Source organism: Rattus norvegicus, chromosome 6 (genome assembly GCF_036323735.1).
Source record: "Rattus norvegicus strain BN/NHsdMcwi chromosome 6, GRCr8, whole genome shotgun sequence".
Taxonomy (NCBI): domain Eukaryota; kingdom Metazoa; phylum Chordata; class Mammalia; order Rodentia; family Muridae; genus Rattus; species Rattus norvegicus.
Genome location: NC_086024.1, coordinates 78,742,526 through 78,755,548, shown reverse-complemented (window position 1 = coordinate 78,755,548; position 13,023 = coordinate 78,742,526). Strand labels below are relative to the sequence as shown.

Sequence of the window (13,023 nt, the reverse complement as noted above, 5' to 3'; positions counted from 1 at the left end):
GTTGAGAATGGTTTTTTTATATCCTGGGTTTTTTGTTATTCCAGATAAATTGGAGAATTGCTCTTTCTTTCTCTATAAAGGATTCAGTTGGAATTTTGATGGGGATTCCATTGACTCTGTAGATTGCTTTAGGTAAGATGTCCATTTTTACTATGTTAATTCTGCTGATCCATGAGTATGGGAAATCTTTCTGTCTTCTGAGGTCTTCTTCAGTTTCTTACTTCAGAGACTTGAAGTTCTTATTTTTTTCTTTTTTTTAATTTGATATTTTCTTTATTTACATTTCAAATGTTATCCCCTTTCCCGGTTGGAAACCCTCCATCCCATCCCCCACCTCCATGAGGGTGCTCCCCCACCCACACACTCCCTCCCGCCTCCCCACACTGGCATTCCCCTACACTGGGGCATCAAGCCTTAACAGGACCAAGGGTCTCTCCTCCCATTGATGCCTGAGGAGGCCATCCTCTGCTACATGTACGGATGGAGCCATAGGTCCCTCCCTGTCTTCTCAATGGTTGGCGGTTTAGTTCCTGGGAGCTCTGGGATGTCTAGTTAGTTAATGTTGTTCTTCCTATGGGGTTGCAAACTTCCTCTACCTCCTCCATCAGGGACCTCGTTCTCAAGCCAATGGTTGGCTACCAGCATCTACCTCTGTTTTTGTCAGGCTCTGGCAGAGCCTCTCAGGAGACAGCTGTATCAGGCTCCTGTCAACCTGAACCTCCTGGAATTCCCATTAGTGACTGGGTTTGGTGACTGCATGTGGATAGATCCCCATGTGTGGCAGTCTCTGGATGGCCTTTCCTTCCGTCTCTGCTCTCCTCCTGTGAATATTTTGTTCCCCTTCTAAGAAGTACTTTAGCATCCTCACTTTTGTCTTCTTCTTGAGCTTCATGTGGTCTGTAAATTGTATCTTGGTTATTCTGAGCTTTGGGGCTAATATCCACTTATCAGTGACTACATATCATGTGTGTTCTTTTGTTAAGTTCTTCTAATATAGATCTTTCACTTGCTTGGTTAGCTTTAAAGTATTTGAGCAGAGGACAGGCATCTACCTCAGGATGTCACAATGGAGCTACTATTTGGCTATGAAATTTTTCCCCTAGTGTATCTTTCAGTGTTAACATTTGATAATGGATGAAGAATTAGAGTTTATACATGCTGAATTTCATTTTATTTTCTTCACAAACTAACACTGGTCATCTGCATACTACTTTATACACTTTAGATTCCAGAGTGACGTCAGTAGCAGTTGACGTGACTTTAGAAGATTACTTTGGTTACCAGTGGTCTTATAGACCTGTCCCATATACATAGCAATCTTGAGTGTTCTTTCAAAAACTGGCTTGCACATGGGTTCAGAAATATACATGCTTTAGTACAAGCACTTAGGCAGCAAAGGCAGAATCTCTATGTTTGAGGCCACCCTAGTCTACATTGAGTTTCAGGACAGTCAAAGCTATACAGAGAAACCCTATCTTAAACAAACCAACAAACAAACAAAAAAGAACAGAAGGAAAAGAAAAGGAGGAGGGAGGGAGAAAGACAGACAGACAGAAAGAAGAAAAGAAAGGTACCCTTGAAGAAATTTAGAGTACAGGAAAACTTACTGAGTATGTATAAGACTGACCTGTTAAGTCCTTAAGAGGTAAGAAATAAATATAAAATAGTATATAAATTATCTGTACCAAATTTGTTTGCTGACTTGCTTTTATTATTGGCATTATGACTTCTGTTACCTTTTAAGCACTAGAAAGTCATCTTTCACTGGTTTTTCAAAAATTTCCAAAATACAGTAATGATTAACAACATCTGAATTTATGTTTAATCATACTTCAGGTTTTAAAGTTATAAAAATGTCATATGATAGCCTCAAGCAACTATATTCTTTGCAAAGGAATCTAAATAATAAAGGATTTTCATAAAAGTTTTTTCTCTAAATATCAAACACATGTAGAGTGATTTGTTGATGCACATGAATCTATACAAAAAATTCTATAATATCTTGACAAAAATGTGTCCTTTAAACATCTAACAGACCTTAAGTACTGTGTGGAAGATATTTGAAGACAACTTTGGATAAAAGATAATAATACAGTTGTCTTATTCTCTTGTTTCTTTAGATAAGTGGCACTAGAAATTATAGATAATTTTGGCAAGAGTTCAAGGGTTAATGTAGCAGATAAATAAAAGGAATTTTCTGTAAATTGAGACCTGCATTATTTCAGTTGTCTTGTCTTTCCTAACCTAACTCATTTAATTTTAAAAAGTAAATACTTAAATTCTTCCTGACAGTGTGCTCAGCTTTTACTATCATTTATTACTTCAATTATACTTGATATCACTTAGAACAATCTGCCATTTGGAAATCTCAGTATAGCCTGGAGCTTAGTATTAGATCTGGCTGCTATTGTAACATGTACAGCATATGACATTAATGTATCAAAATTAGATTGGATCATCCCTCCTGGTTAAATTTATTTCACATTTCTTTTGTATTCAGTTAACATAAACCTATTAGGGAAGCTGACACATGGGGATGGCTGTATAGGAAGGATATTTTTAAAGTATTTTGATTAAAAAATGAAATTATAGGGCCATGGCTTTTCTAGGTTGTGTAATCTCTTTTTTGCTTTTTAAAAACGGCACGAAGTTCAAGTCTGCATTTATGTCATTCCTGTATGTTGTACACAGGTGTAAGAAGTAAGGAGTGAGTAAAAAGATCCTTTGAAAAAAAATTGAACTTAACTCTTCTTTTTGTTTTAGTCAAACAGGAAGTTTTTTTATCTACCTTTTAGATTTAATCCAGAATTTACATATATAATAAATAGAAATTGCCCATCCCCTAGCTCCTTCTTTCATCTTCTAAGCTTTCTGGGAGCGATGGGAGAGCCACTGTTAAACGTCCACCAGACACACACTCACATGTTCCAAGTAGCAGAGTCTCCAGACAAACTAGATGATGGAATTGTGTAATGAAATTTAGATTTATACCATAATCTACATGACGAAAACTCAATAATGGACAGTAAATTCATTCTAAACAAGTTATTAGAAACAACTTTTAAATCCTTCCTTTCTTACAGTTTTAATTATCATAACAGAACTTTCTCAAGATTGCCAGAAGCACCTTTGTAAACAGCACAAATATCTAAATAACATTTTATGACCTAATAAATATTAAGGTATCTATTTAGAGAATTTTATAAGTTTCATTGTGGGGGTACATAAAAATTAGTAGTTAGTTAAAAAATTGTTAGTTAAAAATAGCCAACTCTTTCTTGCTCAGTAAGTGATTATAAAATTTATGAGTTGGCTATTTGTTTGTTTCTCTTCTGGCTACCTTCTCCAGGCTACCTCATTAACACTGCAGAAAGTGGATACAATAAGAGGAAAGAGACTCAAATCAGTTAGTTTAAAAAACTAACCTTTGAGAATGGAGCTGCACTGGTACAGTTGCCAGGTTAAAAGAGTCGGGCTATGACTCTTCTAAGTTCTTTCTGTCTCTCTGACTGTGGGAGTTGAAAATGCCTGGTCTTCTTCTGTTGTCCCTTGATGACTTTGAGTATTGTTTTTTATGTGTCGCTAAAATGATCAACCATTTCCCTTCTGTATAGTTTGATGTCACTAGTTGCATAACTATGCACACATGACTTTTTAAAAATGCTGTAAACTATTTCCTTGATTTTACAGTTGAGACATCTAGGAAATGATGAAGTACACATTGTTTGGTCTGAACATACTAGAGACTACAGGAGAGGAATTATTCCTACAGAGTTTGGTGATGTCCTCATTGTAATATATCCAATGAAAAACCACATGTTCAGTATCCAGATCATGAAAAAGCCAGAGGTGAGAACTTCTTAGCTTCTGTCTTAGTAATAGATTTGCAATTGTGGGAAGGGGGGAAATGCGGAACTGTATAGATTGTCTTAAACATGGTCTTGACAGAACTGGCCCACCTAAGGAGACAGCTAAGCAGTGCCTGAGTTCAAGTTTGTTGTACTTAGCTCAGCTTTTATTAAAGTAGAAAACAATTAGTTTCCTAAAAGACACAGTAAAAAGCAGGCAGGTATTAACAAGGCACAGTTGTAATTTCAGCAGGATTGAGGCAAGACGATTGCCACAGACCAACCTGATCTATTTAGCAAATCCCAGGACAGCCAGTGCTACTTAATGAAATCCTGTCGTAGAACACTAGAAATATCTTTAAAATAATAAATGAAATGCCTACAAATAATTTTTGACTGTTAAAAAGATGTTACCTCTCCTATGGTTGGATAGCTTAGACATACCACAGGATCTCAACAACTATTTCAAAAGCATTTCTTAAGATGATAAAAATTTGACATTATGTTCATATATTCCTTATTTTAAAATGGATGCTTTTAATAGAAAATTGTTTTGACAGTTGATTGAGAAGCTTCAGAATTCCTTGACTTGGGTTAAGTCTTCATTTATAAATTTTCCCAGTGGACAATATTTTTTTGTGGTAGGGCTTTTTTGTTTGTTTGTTTGTTTGTTTGTTTGTTTGTTTGTTTGTTTGTTTAATAGACCAGAAGTCAACTTATTACAGGGTATAGCATAATTTTGTGCAGCCTACAAACTGAGTGCTTTCTTTTTATATTTTTATATTTTTAAAGTTTGCTTTTTGTCACTATGACAAAATCCTAGAAAAAAATATGATTTCAGTCCATGGTTATTTGACTTCAATGATTCAGGGCCTGTGGGTCAAAGGTCTTGTTACCAGTTCCTTGCCTAGAGCTACCCTTCCAAACATGGTCCTGGGACTTGAACATTCAACATGAGTTTTGGGAAGACATTTCATGTCCAAACTATAAGAATAAAACTCACAAGAATAACCATCTAACCGCCTACCTGTTAAATGTTTATCTTTTCCTGTTTGCTTAATAGAGGAATTGATTTTATGTGTGTATGCAGTTGAAACTACAAAACTTTGGAAGTTGGCAGAGGATATAAATTACTTAGTTATTCAAAGCACATAGTCCTTTTGAATGGACACCTTATTGACCTTGGTTGTTCTTGTTTGTTGTCCTAGTATGAGTAATACATCTTATAAAAAAATGTATTTGAATATTTTTACTTGAAATACAACCAAAGAAGAAGCAAAAACACATTTGTTTGTAAAGGATCTTGATTGTTTTTATTATACTCTTTCTACAGTTTGACTTCAAAATTATGTTCTGATCTTTCTATCAGGTTCCCTTCTTTGGTCCCCTTTTTGATGGTGCTATTGTGAATGGAAAAGTTCTGCCCATTATGGTTCGATCCACAGCAATAAATGCTAGCCGTGCTCTGAAATCACTGATTCCATTGTATCAAAACTTGTATCCTTTTTAAGTGGTTAGTATACTAGCCTACATCTACCTACTTTACTAAAGGGTAAGTGTTTCTTATGTATTAAATAGTAGATGGCAGAGTTCCTCCCTAGTGATTGAATAATTGTGATACTTGAGTGGTATGTTTCCTTCTATACTTTCAATAAATATTAATCTTTGGTTAGTTAATTAGATTTCCATTATATGTCAAGCTCTGTGCTACTCTGGAGGTGTAGAAATAATCCAAATAATCATTGAAAATAATTCAATCTCCATGGAAAAATATACTGATTTTTAAAAGATGTATGTATGTATGTATGTATGTATGTATGTATGTATGTATGTATGTATGTATATGAGTACACTGTAGCTGTCTTCAGGCACACCAGAAGAGGGCATCAGATCCCATTACAGATGGTTGTGTGCTGGGATTTGAACTCAGGACCTCTAGAAGACCAATCAGTGCTCTTAACCACTGAGCCATCTCTCAAGCCCTAAAGCATACTGTTTTTACTCCATTGTTTTAAAAGAGGAATGTGCAGCATATATACTAGTAAGGGACCAAACAGTTAGCTGTAAGTAGGTATCCAGAAACATTCATGAGAAAAATGAAAATTGAACCAGTCTTAAATGGTAAATAATGAAGTGAATAAGATTAAAAACCTTCTAAGCATAGAACAGTATAACATGGGTCACAGAGGTATTCAGTGATGTGGGATGTTTAGGAACATGGCTTCTGGAACCAGCCACTCTGACTGGCGCTGCTCCTCCGGGCTGCACTGTCCTCAGCATATCCCTGAACTTCCCTCACCTCACTGTGCTTCCCTACAAAATGAACCTAGTGATCGTGGTCTTGGTCATGCCACAGAATCAGGTTGGGTTTTCTCCCTTTCCTCAGTTTCTAGAATTAAACCCAGGCCCTCCTCATGCTAGTCACTCTACCACCAAGTCATAATCTCAGCCCAAGTCCTAGAATCTTCGAATCCAGTTTGTTTTCTGTAGAAAGATTCTAATATTGTCTAGGCATTAATGTGAGTGCTAAATAATATTTTATGTAATTAATTATGTTACTTAGAAATATTACAATTGATATAAAACATCTCCACTGAAGACTAAGGAATTGCTTAATTGAGTTTTTGTATTGGGCTGATTAGCTGCTTGAGGTGAATTCTCAGACCTACTTTATGATATTTTTAATATTTAATCATATTGATTGCCTCATTAGAGAATATTGTAGGATGAAAAGAAATAATTTCAGTGAAAACAGTAGAAATGAACACTGTTTTTAAAACAGCAAATCTGAACAGTTCTTAGCAACAAAATTGCTTGCAGAATACAGAGTAAGGGCTCAGCAGTTGCGGTCGTGTACCGCTCTTGCAGAGGACCGGCGCTTGGTTCCACGTCGTACAGCTCACAAGCACCTGTAATTTGAGCTCCATGATGCTTCCAGCCTCTTCAGGAACCTGTACTCATACACATGGGCTGAGCACATGTACACACAGACACAACATTTTAAGATAAAAAAATAGAGTGAAAATACTACATAGACCAAACCAACCTCTCTACAGTGTAGGAAATTGTCTTTCATACCGTTTAAAAGTGCTCAGCCCTACATATCCAGGGTTCCACATTTGAAAAATCTAACCAGCTGTATGTGAAAAATACTTAGGGAAAAAGCTTTCTTCTCACTGTCCCTTTAACACTAGTATAACAACTACTAATGTGGTACTTATATTTGTATACTCGCTACTATAAGTAATGCAGAGATTGACTATGTGCAAATACTTTACCATTATATGAAGGGGACTTGAATGTCCACAGATTTTTATTATCCATGGGGGTTCCTGAAAAATTCTCCGTATATATCAAGAGAAGTAACAATAGATATTCCTATCCTTCATTAAGCTAGAGAATATATTATGTTTTGCAAAATGTACAAGATAACCTATATTCCATAGAGTATTCTATATTCCGATTGTTGAGGAGGAACTACATGTAGTCAATGCTCCTACATCCAAAACTGGAAAGTCAAAGAGAAGGATCACCTCCGATCACGCATTCAAGACCAACCGCAGCATAGCATAACCCCACCTCAGAAGTAGTAATGAATGAATGGAGGTAGGAAGGAATGTTACAGGGAAATGACTTCTTTACTTGATTTTAACATGAAGGTTTATATAATAAATTACAACTGGATACTTGTATTGAGAGGTACTAAAACATAAGAATATATGTTTTAATTTTAAGTAACATACTGATTTCAGAAATGTGTTTAAAATATATGATTTTGACATCAGATTTTCAGTCAGGAGAAAATTGTATATTCTAAAATAAATCAATATGCTTAACATGAATGATAGTAGGAATTGAAATAGACATTGGTTTTGAAAACCACCAGAGTCAATATTTTAATGCTCATCAAAGACATAAAAAGGTGAAATATAATAAACTCAATTGTATTTATATAATTATACTGCTGGCTCAGTTATCATATGCACAATAATAGTGCCTACTAAGATTCCACAGCATAAATTGTGCTATTTATGATCATTAAATGAAGTTTAAATTTTGTCCTAGGAACATCTTCTGTAACTATGAATCTAATGTTGTTCAGAAAATGAGGACAGTATTGATTGTCATATGCTGCCCAAATCGATCATGCTAGCAACCAGAATTACAGTAATCTGTCAGTATTGATGAGTGTCTTTCAAGCTTTGAAACCTCCCCCCTCACTTCACTTGTTGTTTCTTACAGTACTTGTACTTGAGAAGCATTTTCATGCAACCTCTGACTTTGTCAGCTAGGTACTTTTGTCTCTTAAGCTCAATTTGTTGGTTTGATCATGCAATTAGAATTGAATTGCCACACTCGGGAGGCAGATCAGGCAGACTCTGGGTAGCCGTTGAGCCAGAGCAGTGTTTCGGGTTTGATCTTAGGCCATCATTTTATTAGCTACCTAGAAAGAGTTCCAGTTTGTTTGGTTGCTTAGTTTGGGGTTTTACAATGGAAATAAAAGCTTTTATTCCATGGTCTTCTAAAGCTTTTATGTCATGGTCTTGCCAGTTTTAACTCTATTACTTAAGTAAAAATTAGTTTGATCTTTAAGTAGGTTTCACTATGCCTTGAAAGGCACATGTGTTTAGAATAATGCTGTCATTGTTTTTGATCTTTCTGTTTTAGTGTGAGAATTACATGCAGGAATTTTCAGAATTTATAGTATGTAATTCCATTAATAAATCCAGAGAAACAAAATTTATAAGATGATGTAAGTCTCTGAATCCATAAGGATTGGGTCCCAAGGATACAAAATCTACAGATAGTTCAGTCCCTTATTCTAACTGGTACACTTTCATGTAACCCACACCAAGTTCCTTTGTCTGTTAATCTTTTTTTTTTTTATTAACTTGAGTATTTCTTTTTTTTTTTTTATTAACTTGAGTATTTCTTATATACATTTCGAGTGTTATTCCCTTTCCCGGTTTCCGGGCAAACATCCCCCTCCCCCCTCCCCTTCCTTATGGGTGTTCCCCTCCCAACCCTCCCACCATTGCCGCCCTCCCCCCATAGACTAGTTCACTGGGGGTTCAGTCTTAGCAGGACCCAGGGCTTCCCCTTCCACTGGTGCTCTTACTAGGATATTCATTGCTACCTATGGGGTCAGAGTCCAGGGTCAGTCCATGTATAGTCTTTAGGTAGTGGCTTAGTCCCTGGAAGCTCTGGTTGCTTGGCATTGTTGTACTTTTGGGGTCTCGAGCCCCTTCAAGCTCTTCCAGTTCTTTCTCTGATTCCTTCAATAGGGGACCTATTCTCAGTTCAGTGGTTTGCTGCTGGCATTCGCCTCTGTATTTGCTGTATTCTGGCTGTGTCTCTCAGGAGCGATCTACATCCGGCTCCTGTCGGTCTGCACTTCTTTGCTTCATCCATCTAGTCCAATTGGGTGGCTGTATATGTATGGGCCAAATGTGGGACAGGCTCTGAATGGGTGTTCCTTCAGTCTCTGTTTTAATCTTTGCCTCTCCCTTCCCTGCCAAGGGTATTCTTTTTCCTCATTTAAAGAAGGAGTGAAGCATTCACATTTTGATCATCCGTCTTGAGTTTCGTTTGTTCTAGGGATCTAGGGTAATTCAAGCATTTGGGCTAATAGCCACTTATCAATGAGTGCATACCATGTATGTCTTTCTGTGATTGGGTTAGTTCACTCAGGATGATATTTTCCAGTTCCAACCATTTGCCTACGAATTTCATAAACTCGTTGTTTTTGATAGCTGAGTAGTATTCCATTGTGTAGATGTACCACATTTTCTGTATCCATTCCTCTGTTGAAGGGCATCTGGGTTCTTTCCATTTTCTGGCTATTATAAATAAGGCTGCGATGAACATAGTGGAGCACGTGTCTCTTTTATATGTTGAGGCATCTTTTGGGTATATGCCCAAGAGAGGTATAGCTGGATCCTCAGGCAGTTCAATGTCCAATTTTCTGAGGAACCTCCAGACTGATTTCCAGAATGGTTTTACCAGTCTGCAATCCCACCAACAATGGAGGAGTGTTCCTCTTTCTCCACAACCTCGCCAGCATCTGCTGTCACCTGAGTTTTTGATCTTAGCCATTCTCACTGGTGTGAGGTGAAATCTCAGGGTTGTTTTGATTTGCATTTCCCTTATGACTAAAGATGTTGAACATTTCTTTAGGTGTTTCTCAGCCATTCGGCATTCCTCAGCTGTGAATTCTTTGTTTAGCTCTGAACCCCATTTTTTAATAGGGTTATTTGTTTCCCTGCGGTCTAACTTCTTGAGTTCTTTGTATATTTTGGATATAAGGCCTCTATCTGTTGTAGGATTGGTAAAGATCTTTTCCCAATCTGTTGGTTGCCGTTTTGTCCTAACCACAGTGTCCTTTGCCTTACAGAAGCTTTGCAGTTTTATGAGATCCCATTTGTCAATTCTTGATCTTAGAGCATAAGCCATTGGTGTTTTGTTCAGGAAATTTTTTCCAGTGCCCATGTGTTCCAGATGCTTCCCTAGTTTTTCTTCTATTAGTTTGAGTGTGTCTGGTTTGATGTGGAGGTCCTTGATCCACTTGGACTTAAGCTTTGTACAGGGTGATAAGCCTGGATCGATCTGCATTCTTCTACATGTTGCCCTCCAGTTGAACCAGCACCATTTGCTGAAAATGCTATCTTTTTTCCATTGGATGGTTTTGGCTCCTTTGTCAAAAATCAAGTGACCATAGGTGTGTGGGTTCATTTCTGGGTCTTCAATTCTATTCCATTGGTCTATCTGTCTGTCTCTGTACCAATACCATGCAGTTTTTATCACTATTGCTCTGTAATACTGCTTGAGTTCAGGGATAGTGATTTCCCCTGAAGTCCTCTTATTGTTGAGGATAGCTTTAGCTATCCTGGGTTTTTTGTTATTCCAGATGAATTTGCAAATTGTTCTGTCTAACTCTTTGAAGAATTGGATTGGTATTTTGATGGGGATTGCATTGAATCTGTAGATTGCTTTTGGTAAAATGGCCATTTTTACTATATTAATCCTGCCAATCCATGAGCATGGGAGATCTTTCCATCTTCTGAGGTCTTCTTCAATTTCTTTCCTCAGTGTCTTGAAGTTCTTATTGTACAGATCTTTTACTTGCTTGGTTAAAGTCACACCGAGGTACTTTATATTATTTGGGTCTATTATGAAGGGTGTCGTTTCCCTAATTTCTTTCTCGGCTTGTTTCTCTTTTGTATAGAGGAAGGCAACTGATTTATTTGAGTTAATTTTATACCCAGCCACTTTGCTGAAGTTGTTTATCAGCTTTAGTAGTTCTCTGGTGGAACTTTTGGGATCACTTAAATATACTATCATATCATCTGCAAATAGTGATATTTTGACCTCTTCTTTTCCGATCTGTATCCCTTTGATCTCCTTTTGTTGTCTGATTGCTCTGGCTAGAACTTCAAGAACTATATTGAATAAGTAGGGAGAGAGTGGGCAGCCTTGTCTAGTCCCTGATTTTAGTGGGATTGCTTCAAGTTTCTCTCCATTTAGTTTAATGTTAGCAACTGATTTGCTGTATATGGCTTTTACTAGGTTTAGGTATGGGCCTTGAATTCCTATTCTTTCCAGGACTTTTATCATGAAGGGGTGTTGAATTTTGTCAAATGCTTTCTCAGCATCTAATGAAATGATCATGTGGTTCTGTTCTTTCAGTTTGTTTATATAATGGATCACGTTGATGGTTTTCCGTATATTAAACCATCCCTGCATGCCTGGGATGAAGCCTACTTGATCATGGTGGATGATTGTTTTGATGTGCTCTTGAATTCGGTTTGCCAGAATTTTATTGAGTATTTTTGCGTCGATATTCATAAGGGAAATTGGTCTGAAGTTCTCTTTCTTTGTTGTGTCTTTGTGTGGTTTAGGTATAAGAGTAATTGTAGATTCGTAGAAGGAATTCGGTAGGGCTCCATCTGTTTCAATTTTGTGGAATAGTTTGGATAATATTGGTATGAGGTCTTCTATGAAGGTTTGATAGAATTCTGCACTAAACCCTTAGTCTGGACCTGGGCTCTTTTTGGTTGGGAGACCTTTAATGACTGCTTCTATTTCCTTAGGAGTTATGGGGTTGTTTAACTGGTTTATCTGTTCCTGATTTAACTTTGATACCTGGTATCTGTCTAGGAAATTGTCCATTTCCTGAAGATTTTCAAATTTTGTTGAATATAGGTTTTTATAGTAAGATCTGATGATTTTTTGAATTTCCTCTGAATCTGTAGTTATGTCTCCCTTTTCATTTCTGATTTTGTTAATTTGGACGCACTCTCTGTGTCCTCTCGTTAGTCTGGCTAAGGGTTTATCTATCTTGTTGATTTTCTCAAAGAACCAACTTTTGGTCCTGTTGATTCTTTCTATGGTCCTTTTTGTTTCTACTTGGTTGATTTCAGCTCTGAGTTTGATTATTTCCTGCCTTCTACTCCTCCTGGGTGTATTTGCTTCTTTTTGTTCTAGAGCTTTTAGGTGTGCTGTCAAGCTGCTGACATATGCTCTTTCCTGTTTCTTTCTGCAGGCACTCAGCGCTATGAGTTTTCCTCTTAGCACAGCTTTCATTGTGTCCCATAAGTTTGAGTATGTTGTATCTTCATTTTCATTAAATTCTAAAAAGTTTTTAATTTCTTTCTTTATTTCTTCCTTGACCAGGTTATCATTGAGTAGAGCATTGTTCAATTTCCACGTATATGTGGGCATTCTTCCCTTATTGTTATTGAAGACCAGTTTTAGGCCGTGGTGGTCCGATAGCACGCATGGGATTATTTCTATCTTTCTGTACCTGTTGAGGCCCGTTTTTGACCAATTATATGGTCAATTTTGGAGAAAGTACCATGAGGAGCTGAGAAGAAGGTATATCCTTTTGCTTTAGGATAGAATGTTCTATAAATATCCGTTAAGTCCATTTGGCTCATGACTTCTCTTAGTCTGTCTACATCACTGTTTAATTTCTGTTTCCATGATCTGTCCATTGGTGAGAGTGGGGTGTTGAAATCTCCCACTATTATTGTGTGAGGTGCAATGTGTGTTTTGAGCTTTAGTAAGGTTTCTTTTACGTATGTAGGTGCCCTTGTATTTGGGGCATAGATATTTAGGATTGAGAGTTCATCTTGGTTGATTTTTCCTTTGATGAATATGAAGTGTCCTTCCTTAT

The 13,023-nt window shown here is 36.9% G+C and overlaps 1 protein-coding gene across 1 annotated transcript in view; it reads left to right on the top strand.

Annotated features, from left to right (window-relative positions):
* The window catches only part of Ralgapa1 (Ral GTPase activating protein catalytic subunit alpha 1), a 274,933-nt gene that overhangs the window by 231,938 nt on the left and 29,972 nt on the right, over window positions 1–13,023 (top strand). Inside the window, exons 37-38 of the mRNA NM_020083.4 lie at window positions 3,691–3,849; window positions 5,218–5,345. Of these exons, the coding sequence (NP_064468.4) occupies window positions 3,691–3,849; window positions 5,218–5,345 (287 nt within the window). The remainder of the gene's footprint in view (window positions 1–3,690; window positions 3,850–5,217; window positions 5,346–13,023) is intronic.